This window comes from Neospora caninum, chromosome V, assembly GCF_000208865.1.
Source record: "Neospora caninum Liverpool complete genome, chromosome V".
Classification (NCBI taxonomy): domain Eukaryota; phylum Apicomplexa; class Conoidasida; order Eucoccidiorida; family Sarcocystidae; genus Neospora; species Neospora caninum.
In genome coordinates this window covers 580,502-596,971 of record NC_018391.1, presented here as the reverse complement: position 1 = coordinate 596,971, position 16,470 = coordinate 580,502, and the positions used below count along the sequence as shown (strand labels likewise).

Genomic DNA, 16,470 nt, shown 5'->3' with positions numbered 1-16,470 from the left:
TCTTTGTTCTTTCCGGCGTCCTCGTCATTTGAAGGAGGGAATGTCGGTGGCGTTTCCCCGGATTGCTTGCGCTGGAACCGTCCCAAGGGTCGCTACGCGGGGATCGACGCTGAACCTCCGTCTTGTATTTTTGCGTTGGCCTTTTCCTTCCCACCGACTGCGGTGCCGTGAACTTCGCGGTGTTTTTGTCGCATAATTTTTTTCAACCGTCCCCCCGAACGTCAAGTCCGCCTTCGGTCGAAGAAAAGTCCGGACAGAGAGAGATCGGCGCCAACCGCGATCTTCGGCCGGCGGTGTCCGCACACAGTGCTCTGCGTGGGGCATTCCAGTGAGCACAATTTATGCATGTCACGAGAGGCACTGTCTCGCACATGAACCCTCTCGGCCATGTGCAGACAGATAAGCGCTGGGCATGAAGCAGCAAAGAATCACACCGCATTTTAGCCCTCGGCAAGTCACGATAAACGAACGCACCGTCACGCTTCCCACTTGAAGCATCGTGGCTCTCATGAGACTAACAGAAGTCGGAGAAGGCTGCAAGTGTTTCAAACGGAGCGATCCGCGTCGGTTCGCGCTCTTGAAAGTAACCCCGTGCAGCGTTCGTGACAGCTCTAGCACAGTGACGGTGGTAAACGGATCTTAGAGTCTAGGGTTGTCAGCAGTTGCTAAACGTTTGAGGTACAATTAATTGAAGCTTATCGTGCGCTCCGGAACACCCAGGAGTTCTCCAAAGTCTACGTATCTAGGATGCTCATGCGTTACACAGATCTCACTCTAGCATCGTTTTTGCTTTCGCTGGCGTCTGGTCATGGTCGCCGAAATCCCCTCGTTTGATTCGAAAAGCGACAGACACGAAATACCAGCGTCCTCGGACACATGTGTCCCGGCGAGAGACTCTCCCGTAACGCATGCGGAAGGAGTGAGTATAGTTGATCGGACCGTTGGGGTCGCGGCAACGGCGCGTTTCTTTAAAACAGACCACGCCGCACCCGAAGACCGACGAACTCCGCGCGAATAGCTTTACTGTGTCAGCCAGCTATGCTTGGGTGTTCGATGCACGTGCCTGTTAGAACCGAAAACAAAATGGTTTGTTTCAAAAGCAAAACGGGAGAGCGTGGCCCGAGGACTCGCGTTCCAAAGTGGTCATAAAGAAAGTCGCCGACTGTGCATTTCCAGGGTCGCCTTTCGAACCGACGACAGGCGACACCAGTAAAGATACCGGGCTACGGCAGGTATCAGAGGAAGGCGCGACATCCAGGGGCAGTGAAAGCGAAACGGGGGGAAGAGAGGTACGCTGACAACACGCAAGTCGCGCCTACGGGACAGAAACGAAGGATATGTCCCACCCAGTGCGCCTGTATAGATCGCATGGCTTCTGGTACTTTCAGATCCTACTAGCGGCGAGAAGGGAAGTGTGTTTCAAAGATACTTCAGAAGCATCTTGTGCATTGGCTAGCGTTCAACATCGAGGTAGCGCCACCCGAAGCTGCACGTTTCTTCCCGTCAACTCTTCAAAGCAACCTGCGACTGCGCATACGCCGCTGCGTCCAGCCTTCCCTGTCTCAAGAGTTCACGGTGAATGGCTCTCAGCAGGAGGCGTGTAGGTACAGCCGATTCCCGCGCAAGCTTGCGAACAGTCTGCCCGAAGAGCTGCTCGTCATTCCAACTCCTTATTCGCCGTCGCTCTGGCCCTTCTTCACCTGTTCCCAGTTCGTGAGGCGTCCTGGACCCCGCGGCGCGTAGGACGTCACCTGTGTCAGTGGTTTCCGTTCCGCCGGGTGTTTCTCTTGCGAGAACCGATTCACGCGTCGTTCGCTTTCTATCCTCTCCTGGGCTTCCGACCCCGTCCGCCGGCTTGGAGGTCCCAGGGAAGACACCCCCATTCTGCGAAAGCGAAGTAGCGGGCTGATCGTGGAATCTGGAGAATTCCTCGACTGTCATGAAACGTGGTGGGAGAGCGTCAACGCTTAACGCGACGAGGGCTCCCATTACATCTCGACGATGGAAGTCACCCGCAGAAGGCCGAGCGGCAGAAACCTCAGCAGTTTCGTGCGACGAACGCTGGCGCAAACGAACGCACACGAGGACCAGAAAGAGAAAGAGAGATGCGTGTACAGTTCAGTACGGGGCGGGCATACACTCAGGCCTTCTTGCCAAACGCAGGACACGCGAAATGTTTTCGTGAAAAAAACGTCATATTCAACGTATCCATCTCCACACGAAACATGCACATAGGCGTGCTCCTCTATTTCTCCACGGACGCGCTCAGACGATGCAGCATCACCCCCATTCGCCCATCCCTAGAACGTTCAGAAAAAGTGTCGAAAGGCCCACGGGCCAGCCTCACGCTTGTGTAGTTGAATCCGCTCCCGTCCCCCGATCCTTGTGTATCTCCTCATGGATCCATGATTGTTCGCTTATCCTCGACGTATATCAAGGCATACCTACCTACATTAAAACGATTACTATATATATATATATATATATATATGTATATATCGAATCGTTGACGACAGGTATTGCTTTCCTATGCCAGTGCGGGAATGCGTCCCGCGAACATTTTGTTTTCGGAGTCCCAGCGATCGTGCGCCGCGTTCCGCTCACCTGCCGATGAGGGTGTTTTGTCTCTCCGTTGCGTAAGGCCGACAGAAGGCGGCGCTTCGTCTCTGCGTGCAGGTCCATCCACAGCCGGTCTTCTTCACCGCCCACCTGCTGGCCGTCAACCGTAAGGAAAGGCCGAATGCGAGACAGATAGGCGAGGATCTGCGTCAGGTCGCGAACCCCGAGAGACGGTGTTGTGGCGCGCGTGCTTTGTCTCACAGGGTCTGTCCCCGCTTTTGCGCTAACCTGCCGATGAGCTCGGTTGGTGTTCGGCTCTCCGGCTAGAGCCTCCGAGTTGCTGTATGGAGCCTGTTTCGTCCTTTCGTCCCTCTCGCCCGAGGCCGCAGGATCTCCCCCGTCTCTCCGCGTGCTCTCCGGAGCGCTTCCGGCGTCCTCGCCCTGGTTCGCAGTCCCTTTCGGAACCACGCCGCCGACGCGACTTTTCCCCGCGATGCCACTCCGCTCGCGTTGCCGTGCGGTGCCGTGGCGACTCAGTCGCGTTGCTATGAAGGCAAGCAGCGTCTGGCCCCATTCGCGGTGCGAAAGGAACAGACGGCAGCCCCTGCGCGCTTCGTCGTCTTCGCAAGCGTTGTGTTGTGAGCCTTCCGACGACACATGTTCACGGGACGACGCATGTCCCCCAGGCCGACCCAAACCCGACGAATCCGGTGGTGCGTCGTCTGTGGCACACCGGCCTTCTTTACTTCGGCTTCTCTGTCCCTGGTCACGTGCGTCGTCCGGCGAAAAAAAGGAAGCCCTGGACGAAAGGGCGAGCTGGCGAGCCAGGCGTGTGTAGACCCGAAGACTGTCGAGGAGAAGTTCGGACTCCGACGCGGCACCTGCCGATGCGCTGCCCGATCGCTCGCAGCCAGCAAGCGAAAACGGCACAGCAGACTGGGCGCGTGCGAAGAGACCGGACGCGCGCAAGTTTGCTCCCGGGTTCCACAGAACCTGGAAGGCTGCAGCCCTGGGGAAAAGGAAACGAACACACGCCACACAGCGCATCCGCTCAAAGAACCCGACGGTTCCCTTTCCCCATGCATATACATATATATACATATATATACATGTATATACATATATATACCTATACCTATACATATATATATATATATATATATATTCGTATGCAGGTTCGTATATGCAGGTGTATACGTTTCGCTCCCACCAGTTGTTCCTCACTGACGTGTCCTTTTGTCTCTCGTCGCGAGGGTACAGGCAACGGCTCTCGCGAGTCGTCATCAGCGCAGCCTCGCGACATGAGTGTGTTTTGGTTTCGCACGAGAGGAACGTCTCAACGACTCTTGTCTACGAAGCAATGAGACTTTGTCAGCCAACGTGCGCGCCCCCCTCCCCTTCCTCGGCGCCCTGTTTTCGCCCGCTCGGGAGCTAATTGTGGCGGGTCGTCTCTCCGTCTCCCGCCGTTACGCCAAGCAGGATCCCGGTCCTAAGCAAAAAACTGCTCCGGACATGTCCTGCGCGGGCTCTCTCGCGTTGCTCTCAGTTTGTTTGCGCCAGGGCCTCGTGGTCGCCTCCTGTTCCGCTCACGCAACGCCAACTGACCTGTAGCACTTCTCGAGGATTTTCCACGCTTCCTGTTGCTCTTGGGGGAAGGGCCGCATGTCCGTCGCTCTGCGAGCCTCGGCCTGCTCGTCGTCGCGCTCGTCTCCGTCCTCCGCTTCGCCGGCGGCGACTCCAGGCACGCAACACGCGGCGTCTGCCGCCCGGTTGATGCATCGAAGAAGGGTGCCGAGTTCGAGGTGGAGGCGCTTCGTGGGGCGCCTCAGGGAGGCCTCCCGCCGTGCTTCGTCGAACTCGCCAGCCCGTCGCGCTTCCTCGCCGCCCTGTGGTGCAGCCGCAGGCAAAGGGCTGCAGGCTGTGCCTGCCATGGGCGGCGAGCAGAGAACGGCCGAGACGTTGGTGACGATATGCAGGAGATGTGAAGCGAAGGCGGTTAAGAGGCCTGGAGGCAGGAACTGCAGACGAACCGAAGCTTCAAGCGCGCAGGCGACTTCTCGAAGTAATGGGCAGAGGGGTCGGATCGATCCGAGGGCCTGCGGCATGCCTTCCTGCCTTTTCTGGCTAGTGGCGCCTCCGTCGGTCTCTCCTCCATCCTCGCCCCTCCGAGCGGCACAGCCCGGCAAGCCCGGCGAGCCGCCCACACCTTTCTCAGCAGCGTCAGCAAGCGACGCGCATGCGGGGCGACCTGCCTCTTCCGTTCGGGGTTGAACGGGACCGAGAGACGCAATGGCAACCGACGCAGTTTCCGCAGCTCCACGCGTCGACGGTGCGGCATCTCCCGACCAGACTCGCGCACCAGCTTGGCGGTTCGACTCGTCCGCGTCGGAGCCGGCGGCGACTTTCGCCTTAGCGGCCAGCGCGTTCCGCTCAGGTCCAGGAACCGCCGAAGCGCTCGGAAGCGCATGCTCGTTCTTCGTGGCTGCATGCGCCCGAAGGAAAGCCGCCCGCTCGTCGACGCCCTGCAGGCGTTCAGGCTGTGACCCGTTCAGGCGTCCCACCCCAGCGCCCTGTTCTGCCCCACACCTGTTCCGCAGCCGCTCGCGGCTCCGCGTGTAGTCCCTGAGAATGCGAGCCTGCATGTGGCCGAGGCGTGCGTTCGCGAGGAAGGCGCCTCGCGTCGCTTTCGTGCGGCAGCCGGGGCCCTCGAAGAGACGTTTCACCGGCAAGAGCAGAGCCGTGTCGACTAGGACCGGGAGTCGAGATGATACTGGCGTGTCGCGAGGTCGTGGGAGAAACAAAAGAGCGAGGCCGGGGGAAGAGCACGAAGGCGTTGGCCGGTCCTCGTCGGCCGGGCTGGACCACGTGGAGGGCGCGTTCGGGGTTCTGTCGCTCACAGGAAGTGCCGGAGCAGTGCTCTGGGTTCCGCCGCTGCCTAGAGTGGCGGCTGCTGACGGTTTGTGGGTCTTCGCCGATAGACGACGCTCGCACAACGCCAACTGGAGAGCGCGCGCGTGGTCCTCGTAAGGCTCCAGAAAGGCCCGCCGCAGAAGACTCCACCGCCGCATGGCGCTCCGGACCGTCTGCGAGGCCACACAGAAACGCGTGGACATGGAGGCGCGTGGCCAGCCGCTGATTCTGACAGGGTGCTCTACGTGTGGGCGCATAGAGACCCAAGACGAAGATGTGCATGCGACGGTGCAAGTGCTCTGCAGAACGTTCGTTTTTTTTACCTGGGCATCTCGGAACGCGTTTTCCTCTGGAGATTCTGAAGCCGTAGGCGTTTTCCTTCTCTCCATGGGTCGCTGGAATCCTGCTGCACGCAGTCTCTGTCGCCTCCTTCTGCCCAAGACCCCGCAGTCTCTGAACGGCTCGCACGCGCCTTCCACCTCGCTTCGCCCCTCCGCGTTCTCAGCGGCGACTTCTCCCTGGCATCTCGCGGAGGCGCTTCCTGGCTTTGTCGCACCCGCTCTCGCTGTCTCCGCCAAGGCCCCGTTTCGAGAGACGGCGCCTCCGCCTGCTGGCCCTTCGGCCTGTCTCTCCTGGCCACGCACGCCACCAGGCGACAAACGCAGAGGGCGCGACGGCAGCGCTCGAAAGCGGAGTTCACATGCTGCGAGGAACAGACGGCGGTGGTAGAGACGCCGCCTCGCCGGATGGCCGGCGGTCGCAAATAGGCGATCCCAGAAGCGTCTTCGAAGCTGAGCACGAAGCGCAAAAGGACCAGAACAGGCAGGGGTCGTTATAGATAAGGTACGCGAACGCCAATGGCGAGGCTTAGTGCTGGTGAAGAGACAAGCGATGCGTGGCTGGCGTCTGACACTGAGGGCGCCCAGAGGTCTCGGAACGCGACAGACAAAACGGCGATTTGCGAAACAAACACGGCTTCAGGAAAGCGCTTTACACCCGACACGGTGTACCGAAGCGGGTTCGAGCACGGAAGATGCCAGCAGTGAGACACCGAGGAGGGACAAAAAAAAACGACGCTAGGGCACACATGGGAAAGGACCAGCATGCGATTGAAAGCTAGGCGAGGCAGAGAACAATAGAGCCCAAGGACGACACACAACGCGGGAGAAGGAACACGAAAAGCACCAGGCAGAGAAATCGAGACACAGACGAAAGGGAAGACTGAAGCAACGCAAGAAGGAGAGGGAAAAGCGCGAAAGCTACAGTGAAGAAGGACAAAGCAAGTCTCTGGCCTCTAACCACACATATCCACGTTCACACATTCATACGCATACATGTGTAAACATTCACATAAATGCGAGCGCGTGACACTGCATATATATATATATATATATATATGCAGAAATATGCGTGCGCTTGTCCATCGTTCTGTATTACCTCTTCTGGGGGAATTTTCCGTTCGATGCGAGCGTCGGCAGGAACGAAGGATTTGCATCTGCCGACGATGCTCTTTGTGGATTTGCGGAGTTGTCCGCCGAGGAGGGCTCCGCCTTGTTCTTGCCATGGTGCTCCTCCGAGGTTTTCGCCTTTGCGTTCTGAAGGATCGCGTGGCGGGCGACGTGCCGCCTCAGGCTGGTCTGAGCCGTCAACCGAGTCCCCGACTCGCTTCGCCCGTTCGCCTGCCTCGGAGGCGCCTGCGCGCGACCGCGAGACATCTGTCTCCCTCGGCCGGCGCAGGTCCGCGTTGGAAAGGAAAAACGCGTCGCCGGGGGATTGGCGAGCGGCCTGAAGCGCAGCTCGACGGAGAAGTTCGAAGAAGTGTGGCGTGTATCGAAAGCGCATAACGCCCGAGATCGACGAGGCAAACAACGTCGAGGAACCCGCAGAGCGCGAAGGGGAGGACCGCGCCTGTGCGGACGTCGAAGCGTGGGATGGCAAAGCGACCGACGCGGAAGAAGAGACACCATGGGTGTCAGCGACAGCCTCGCGATCTCTCGCGTCCTCTCCCCACCGCAGGCCTTCACCTTCAGCGACGTTTCCCGCGTCACCCGTCTCTGCGTCCCCCGCGACAGCTCGGAGTGCGTCGACCTGAGAGGCGTCAAACTCGCTCAGGAACCTGAGCGCGTCTTTTCCGAGGGGCCGAGAGAGGCCACTCGAACTGGGGTCAGGCGTCCCACGTGTGTGTGAGAAAGCCAGCGAAGCCGCGAAGTCGGGCAGCGCTGCGACGCTCGCGCCGCGGTTTAGACGCCCGGATGGTGTCCTAGAAGAGGGCCCCGCGCCCTTTGACTCGTTCCTCTCAGCACCCAGGTGTCCGGCGATCCTCAGAGTTGAAGCCGGCTGATCGTCGGCTCTCGCGGCTGCCTCCACGGCGACCTGTAAGTTCCCCTCTTCCGTCGAACCCACGGACGACAGCCGGCTTCCAGCGTCGGGCGTCGTCTGCGGTTGAGACATAGGCTTCCGCCAGAGTCTCCTGCTCTCGCCGGGGGTCCCTGGAGTCCATACCACCTCTCCTGCGACCTCGTGGAGCCCAACTAGCGACCGTCGACGCCGGCCCTCGGGGCCGGTTTGTCCCTCGTAGACGCGGCGGAAGGTGCTCTCGCTCCAGGGCGCCAGGGCCGTGCGGTCGCTTTCAGCTGCCTCCAGACTTTCCGCCACGCGAAGGCTTTCGCTTGGCACCGAAACGGTGTGGACATCCCCTGGCAGGCCGTTCGCACGCGGGAAAGGCCCGAGCTTGTGGATACCCGATTCCTCAACGGCGACCTTAAGCGACGCGGCGAGCGACGCGAGAAAGAGCCGATCTCGATACTTCAGTTCCACGCATGCATCGAGCATCGCGGCAGCGACGGCAGGCTCAATACGCCTGGCGACGAACGACGCAGGACGAATCATCACGGGGGACTTGCTGGGTCCGTCCCCCTCAACTCGAGCCAGCCCGCTGACGCGCGGCCCGCCACCCTCGCCTGCGGGAGCGTCCGCGGTTCTCCCCGAACTCGCGGCTTTTCTTTGGAGTCCTGTTCGATCGACGGGTCCCTTCCCCCACGCTACCTTGGAGAATGCACCCGCTTCCGTGTCCGTGTTCTTGCCAGTGGCCGGCCAGCACGCGCACCCCTCACTGTCCAGTCTCGCAGGGCGTCCGGACGCCTCGGCGCTCGCCCAACGCTCGGCTTCTGGGGCCTCTCCCGCGTCTGCCGCCTCTGTCGCTCTTCCGGCCTCGGCGCCAGTCGAGGGAGGCCCGCTATCGCGGCTCAAGTCCGACGCTGCGCGCATTCCGTGCGCCGGCAGGAGATGCACGGTTGCCGGGCTGCCTCCCAACTGCCTTGCCTTCCTGTCGGTCACGCCCTCGCCGACGCTGAAGAACATCGGCGGCGGCATATGAGCATCTGCCGCGAGACGCTGCGCTTGTCCATTTGATGTCTTCCTCTCGGTTCCTTCCGCTCTCACGTCAAATGTATTTGTCCAAACAGATCCGAACGAAACAAACGGTGAAGACGGGAACTCGCGGTCCGCGAAGCCACGCGCGTTGCTAGTCGAGTGCTGCCCAGTCTCGGAGGTGCCGTTGCCGCTTTGGCCTTCTGCCTTTGGCTCTCCTCGAGCGAACAGTGTCCGACCCTGCCGTTCGGTCGCCTGCACAAACTCGATCGTGAGCGCGCTCTCTTCTGCATGCACCTGAGGGGTCCCCGCCCGGTCGGACATGGCGGGATCGCCGTGCGCCCGACAGGCGCTTGCTAGCTCGCCCGCGCAGGCCGACAGCGGAAGGCCAGAGCGCGTCGTGTCGTCTTTGGGACACGGCGGCGACGGGAAAGGCGCGACGAAAGCCTGCGACTGCGATGCTGACAAAGAACGGGCGGGGGAGGCGGAACGGGAAGAAGACGCTCGCTCGGGGGCACACCCGTTGACTCCCCAGTCTAGACCGATGGGGAGTGGAAGAGGTAGGGACGTTTCAGGCAGCCCCAGCCGGGTTGCCCGCCTCTGACGCCGTGGGAGGCGAACCAGTGGCGAGACCGAACGCAGGAAGAGCTCGTCGAGGCACCCGAGGTCTGCGAAAGGAGACATCCGTACACAACGCACCATGCACTCGCGCGAAGCACAGCTGGAGAACGACAAAGGCAAAAGGCGTCCGGAGGCCGCGCAGCAGTTTAGAAGGCAGCAGGCAGCCGACCGCTGGAGCGTGAGAAACCGGCGGAAAACGGAAAGGCCGAAATCGGCTACCAAGCCTTGGCAGTAAAAGCATGGGTGAACGAAGCCAACACAGAAAGCGGGGAAAGGGGACAGGAAGCAGAGAAGGGACAGCGAAAACCGCGAACCGTGGTCCGTTTTGCGCACCTCGCCCTCCGGCCCACCTGGAGATGCGGAGCCTTGAAGGAGGCGGAAGGCGAGCGTCGCGTGCAGCGTTCGATGGCGGTAAGACAGCGAGGAAAACGAAGACAGCATGCTGGCTAGCTGAAACCAGACAATCACAAAGGGTCCCAGAGGCACACTGGAATGACGCAAGAAAGCCAAACCCGGTGAAAGACGGAGAAGCAAAGAAACCAAGACACCTCAAGGTCGGGAGACGTTAGAGGACTTTGCGTGCCTTCACGGGCGTCGGAGGCGTATTGTCCCGAGCGTGCTCAACCCCGCGCACCTGCATGCAGGGTTATCAATCGCTCCGCTCAGAGGAGTCTCTCACGTAAAATATCTTCAAAATTCACGTCTGCACTTTGCGCATGCGTAAGGAGTTTTAAACGGACGTGTGCCTAGATGTAGGCATAGATCAATCAATACAGAAATAAGAATATCTGTTCACCAGCATACAACAAACAGGCATCGTACCAGGCTACTCCCCTTTATAGACACATACAGATATACATGTATATATACAGAGAGAGATAGAGATACACATCTACATATTCATGTATATCGAATCAGCAAAATAGATATTTTGATATTTTGACATGGTGAATGCAATGCAGGACAAGTGTTCCCCACTTTTTTCTTATCTCTTTCCAAGCTGTGTACACCATTCTGCTCTGTCTCGCCACCCCGACCGTAGCCACTTGCCTCATTGGGTGAGAAGGAGAGGAGATTCTTCTCCACTGCCAAGCCGAGTTTATTCAACAGCGATGTGTCACGGTGGTAATAGCGCGCGAGGAATCTGCACACCCGAAGAGAGCAGGGAAAAGCACAAAAGCCGTCGACCCTGAGCAGCTTGGCAAATCCTTCGGAGCTCGCCGACGTTCACAGCGGCTCTTCGCTTTCACAGACCCTGGATGGCGCGCGTCCCCGGGGCCAAGAAAATCGCGCTGGCCGCGAAATCCGAGCAGGCATGCAGACGCCGCGAGGCGCCGTGTCGCTAGCAGCCAGCTACGCACGTGCGCGAAACGCCGTTTGGATCCCCCTTCCGCCCCCCCCCCCCCCCACCCCTGGGGGTTACGCCTCGCCAAGATCGTGGAGAGCGCGAACAGACCGACGTTTTCCGAGTTTTTTTTTCGGCATCGATAGACACCGCCCTATATAGGCCTCGGCTGGCACGTCACGACAGGGCCTGTTGGGCTCTCCGAGACGCGAAACCAGTCGTCCGTCCGAGCGCGTGTCGCAAGCACGGCTGTGCGCCTTCGTCCCTTGTCTTCTGATCTGCCATTTAAGGCACGGCCCGCGCGGTACGGCTCGCCTGGAGGCACGGAGACGCCGGCAACCGTTCTGTCCATCGCCTCGGCCTTCTGCGCGTGGGGGTCGGGATCCAGCAGGCGCGATCCCTTCTCCCCGTGGCTGCCGCTCTGCTGCTTACGCGAGTGTGAAGACGACGTGCTCCGGGCGAAGCGAGAGCGCGTGGTGCTCGATGTGCTGCTTGAGGGCCTGAAAAAAGCAGAGAAAACGCGGGTGACGGGAATCTCCAGATAGAGCCAGTGGCGCACGAGTTGCGAGAGGAAGAAAGCACAGAGGCGCGGACACGGAGAACGGCCAGAGACCAGACCACCATCTGCATGCGGCTGCACACTTGGCGATAGGGCCGGTCGGGGGAGAAGAGCGTGGGGAAAAACCCCGACCAGCTGAAGGCAACAGCTGGCCGCCGTGCCACGCATGTGCGTCTTCACGCGGCGGATCTCCTCTCGAGCAGGCGAAGAAAGCAGTCAACAAACGCCCACCGCGTGTGTCTCTCTTGGCGCTTTTTCGTCGACACCCCATTTGCCGTGAGCTGTGTCTCCATCCCTACCAGCCAAAAATGCACCGGTGGGCTCTCTGCCTTGATGTGGAGGAGCGTGCGACCAAGGTGGACGAGGGCGGCGAAAAAGTGATCGGTCTCCAGGCACGGCTTCCCGTCGGCGTCTCTCTCTGGTGAATTGCGCGCGGCGGGACCCGCGGTCGTCTGAGCCCACTGGAACTCGCTGGGCGCCTGGAGGGCGAGCGAAGAAGCCGTTGCCGAGAGCGCAGCCTGAGGAGAGGTCGAAGCAGCAACGCCCTGCCGGTAGACGGCGCGGACAGCCTCGGCGACAGGCGACGCTGGCACGGCCCGCGAAGTGCGCGAAGATGCTTCCAGCGCCTCGTCGACGCGACTGGCGACGACAACGTTCGTGTTGATGAGATCGGCACTGCGATTGTACATGACGAGGCAGAGGCGGTCGAAGAGGAGACTGGAGACACACCGGAAACCGACACAGAGAGGGCGAAGAGAGGGGCGCATGAGGAGGGCTTTGAAGCGGAAGGCACACGCGAGTGACAATGAAGAAACAACCCAGGAGGAGAAGAACCGCCCACCTCGGGGAAACGTCCCACCCTCAGGGGCGCAGCCACGCACGAGCATCCATTGAGCCTGCGGCTATCTCGCTCCCGTGCGCACCTCTCCCCGGGGCTGTTACCCAGCCCGGCAGGGGGGGGGGGGGAACGCGGGGGTGCGGGCACAGTTGGAGGAGAGGCGCAAGAGAGCGAAGGGGGAGAACGAGCGCGGCTTCGGGATAACTCCAGGCCTGTCCGCTCTACGAACGTGGCATTGCTGCTCGCTACCAAACATGCACCCCCTTCACGAACGGGCGGCGGCTTCGGCCGTCGGAGAATGCGAGAAAACAGTCGGAATAAGGCCGCGAGTCACGAGGGATGGAAAGTTGCTCTTTCGCCACTTCCTCGCGACTCCCCGCTCACCTGTCGCGGACACCCAACTGGGCGAGGAGCTGCGCTGTGGCAGCCAGTTCCGGAGGATGAAGCGAGGATAATCCAGTCGTCAGGCGTTCGTACAAGCCCCAGTAAAACGCCGGGTACTTTAGGTCGCCTGCCTCCACGCCCGCCTCGGCCTGTTCGCGAAACGTGGAGAGCCGAAAGAGGTGAAAGAGAAATGAAGCAAGCAGAGGCAGCCAGACAAACAGCGGTCTCTACACGAAGCACAGAGCGGAAAAAGGCGACGCCGACACGTGCAAACGCCCGCGACAACCACCAGAAAGACGCAGACCTCTGATAGACAACCCCTGAGGAAAGGGCGAAGACGCGAGAAAACAAGAAAGCACAGGGAGAGAAACACAGACCGCGACACAGAGCGAGACACAGAGAGAGACAGCGACGGCAGAAGAGGCAGGACAGAGCAGCTGGGACGAAGGACGGTGGGCAAGAGCCTACGAAGCTACTGAGGGGTACAGAAGCCTTTTCGGGATCCTTTTGTCTGGATGCCAAACACCCAACGGGACTTACAAAAAAGCGAAGGAGCTTCAGGCAGTGGGACACTGTCAACTTCTTCTTGCCCTCCTTCATCCTCTCAATGTATTTGTTCAAGTGGCGCGTGGAGGGGCAATAGCTGAGCGTCCGAAGCAAGAGAGAGCACAAGGAAAGGGCCCGAGAATGAGACTGAGAGACTGGCGAACACGTTTTTCACCGGCGGCACGCGTTACGCAGTTGTCCACATACACCGGCGAGATATGGGGCTCTTGAGCCAAGAACCAAGCGGCGCGTGTGTCGTTTCTACGGCGATTTTTGATGCCTGCACTCGCAAACATCGCCCGCTGCACATCATGGCTCACTGACACAGCCGGCGCCGTCTAGGTTCTATGAGACGCGGCCGCGTTTCCTGCCTCTGCCGCTCGGCCCAAAAGACTTGCGTTCGCGCCCCCGTCATCTTTGGGCAGCCCTTCAGTCAGCTGGTCATGAAAAGCACAATGTGTTTGTGTCGGCGCGTATTACCGTAGGCGTCGGAGAGCATCCAGGAAGAGCACCAGGTGGTCGGGCAAGGCCTTCTTCTGCTCGCACTTCCAATAAAGTGCTTCCGAGAGGCCCTGAAGCACGACGGGTGCGCAGAGCCCCGCGCGGCTGAGAGCCAAGGCGGTCTGTTGAATCTGTTGCGCAGAGAGACGAGGCAGCGCCTGCAGGAGCAGCAGAAGAAGCGGTTGCCATGCCTCCCGTGTACGGACACCCGACCTGGCCAGGTCCGCCAACATGCACACCAGCACGTGGCACGAAAGCTTTGACGATCGGCGATGCAGAGGCCGAAGCGGAGACGCCGCAGACGGAGAAGACGCAGGCCCCGACGCCACGGAGGAGTCAGGCGGACGGAGGCTGCGAGGAACCTCAGCAAGGTTCTGCAGTGAGGGGAGGTCGGTCGACTCGCAATCTGGGTCCGACAGAGCGCCTGCATCTTCGTCGACTTCTCCCTCTTGTAAGGCAGAGGAGGCGTCACCTCCACCGCGAGACGGGGAGAGAAGGGGCGAGGCCGAAGCGTCCGTTAGTGACGGAGAGACAGATGGACTGGGGTGAGACTTTGCGCGGTAGATTCGCTCGAAAATCGACAGGCATGCTGCGTCGTGGTCTTCACTCGAGGTGGACAAAGACGGTGCAGAGGAGGCTGTCTGCGACCGCGTTCCGGCGGGAGACGTGGCGGTGTCAGGTCTACGTTGATTATGGTAGGGTCGTCGGAAGAGGTGCGAGCCGGCGAGTCGTCGGATTCCTTCATCCGTGTCGCGTTTCTCTTCTGCGCCTGTCCACCCACTGGAGAGACCGTTCGCTGTCGCATGAACCCGCCCCTCATTTCGAGCGACTCTCCGTATTTCCTTAACAAAACAGACTTTCGACAGAGGAAGGGAGCGCGAGACGAGCGTTGTCCCGTACACGCGATGCGCGTGGCCAGCCGTTCGTCTCCACGAAGAAGAACGCATTTTGTGTGGCGTTTTCACGTGCAGACGAGTGCCGCATCTCTGCGCATGAGTTCACGTCCCCTCGATCGGACGGAACAACAGGCGAGCGAGATCGGCCTGTCGCCCCCACTCGTTGAGAAAACAGCCAGAGGCGTACGTTCAGCGACGCCTGTTGCCGCAGGTGTAGCACGTTTCCACCAGGAACGGTGAGGAAGGCTGCATTGACCCAGACCCGCGGACGAAACGCCTCAGCAGGATGTAGAAACCGAAAACACTTCAACTCCGGGACGCCTAAATGGAAGAAGCGCGTAGAAGGCGAGAAACGCGAGAGAATGGCGGCGAGACCACGGTGAATTACCCGGGAAGGATAAACCCAGACGACCAGAAAAAACAGTCCCGCTGTGAACTCGCCGGGCGAACCGGGTAGGTGCGAGATGGTCCGAGTTCTTGTGGAGTGTCAGTTCCCCACAAGCATCCATAAATACCCTTTCAGCTTAGACTTGCATGTCCCCAGGCGATTCACGAAGCGTTCAGGACAAGTGACAAAAAACGCCTGGACCGGGAAGCGCGGCGCAGTTTGCTTTCCCGTGCCTGCAGGTTTCCTGTACAGTATCTCCGTCTCGACGCAGTACCTTTGCACAAATCAAAAAATGACCTCGGTGCGTGTTTGCGCACTCATCGGGTCGAGAATGGCACTCCGTCCAGGTGTACGTGTACACGCGAGACCGACGAGATGCGCCTTGACCCAGATCCCCTGCCGCCGCAAATGGAGGGGATTTCCGCGCGTACACAAGGCTGGAGAAGAGGCCTTCCCTGGTTTTGCTTGAAAAGGATTAAGCCAGGAACTCGCAAACAGCCTAAATGCAGCCAGAACCAATCAAACAAAGACAGAAAACTGCAGCGTAGTTTACGAGAGGATCCCGCGACCAACAAAATGACCGTTCCAACGGGCAGCTCACGCTTTGCCACTGGCGAAGACTTCTTGCGCTTCTCTTCCCCCACATCTTCTTGCCTGGTCTTCTCCATCACCTGAGAGGAAACTGGGAGAGCGGCCGGAGGCTTTTTGGGATTTGGGGCTGGCTAGTATCGATTGCTTCGCCTCGATTCACAGACAGGAGAATGTGCAAATTCGGGGCTGTTGTCGCGTGTGCATGCGCATGCGTGCAGACGACTCCGTGTGTGTTGAGTCCCCGTGCTGACTCTTCCGCGACGCTTTCTCCAGGTTCCGAACAGCGACAGAAACCAGTAAAAACAGAGATTACCCCTTCAGAGATTGGCTCGGTCTGAGCAGCACTGACAAACCGCAGCTGGAATTGGGGGCGTACCAAGAACCAGAGAGCGACAAGGACCGCTGCGACGAGACACAACGGCGGACCTGGAACGCTGCTTGCAACGTGCGTGAAATTTCCAAGATGCACAACCGGAGTACTCTGCACGTGACACAGGCACCACGGAACTGGTTGATGAACTCAACGCCTCGCATTTCGTTTTAACATGGCCCTTTCCTTACGTGTGATCTACGAGCTACTGATGCTCACAACTTCTCGTTAGGCAAAATATCTGTTAAGGGGGTATCCTCAAAACTTCAAGGACAATTTTGCCCAGTGTCAACTACCTCTAAAACGTTCAGGGAACTTCATTTGCCCCAACTTCCAAACTCGTGTTCACCGCTGCACAGGTGACTCAGCGCGTACACCCTAGCTACGCAGTTATGTTATTCATCAATGCATGGCCGACCACCGCGTTCTTCGTGGACAAAACAAGTAGAACTACCTCTTTTGGGATTGACCACCTACGTGTGTCTCTTCTGCTCCCCCGTCTTGCCTTTTTCTGTCGTCCTCGCATCCCGCGAAGGTGAGATGCAAATCAACGGTGACGCGCAAACTTGGCTCTGAGACAAGTGCCCCAGGAC

At 59.6% G+C, this 16,470-nt stretch overlaps 1 protein-coding gene across 1 annotated transcript; it reads right to left on the bottom strand.

Moving 5' to 3' along the window:
* Positions 1 to 1,503: 1,503 nt before the first annotated feature.
* NCLIV_012880 (conserved hypothetical protein) lies at positions 1,504 to 14,579 on the bottom strand (the record flags this gene model as incomplete). Its single annotated transcript, XM_003881478.1, has 11 exons — positions 1,504 to 2,061; positions 2,605 to 3,568; positions 4,165 to 5,642; positions 5,793 to 6,260; positions 6,907 to 9,506; positions 9,810 to 9,946; positions 11,237 to 11,304; positions 11,663 to 12,080; positions 12,586 to 12,734; positions 13,126 to 13,228; positions 13,612 to 14,579. The coding sequence occupies 11 exons, from the start codon at positions 14,577 to 14,579 to the stop codon at positions 1,504 to 1,506; spliced, it is 7,911 nt and encodes a 2,636-aa protein (XP_003881527.1).
* Positions 14,580 to 16,470: the final 1,891 nt, after the last annotated feature.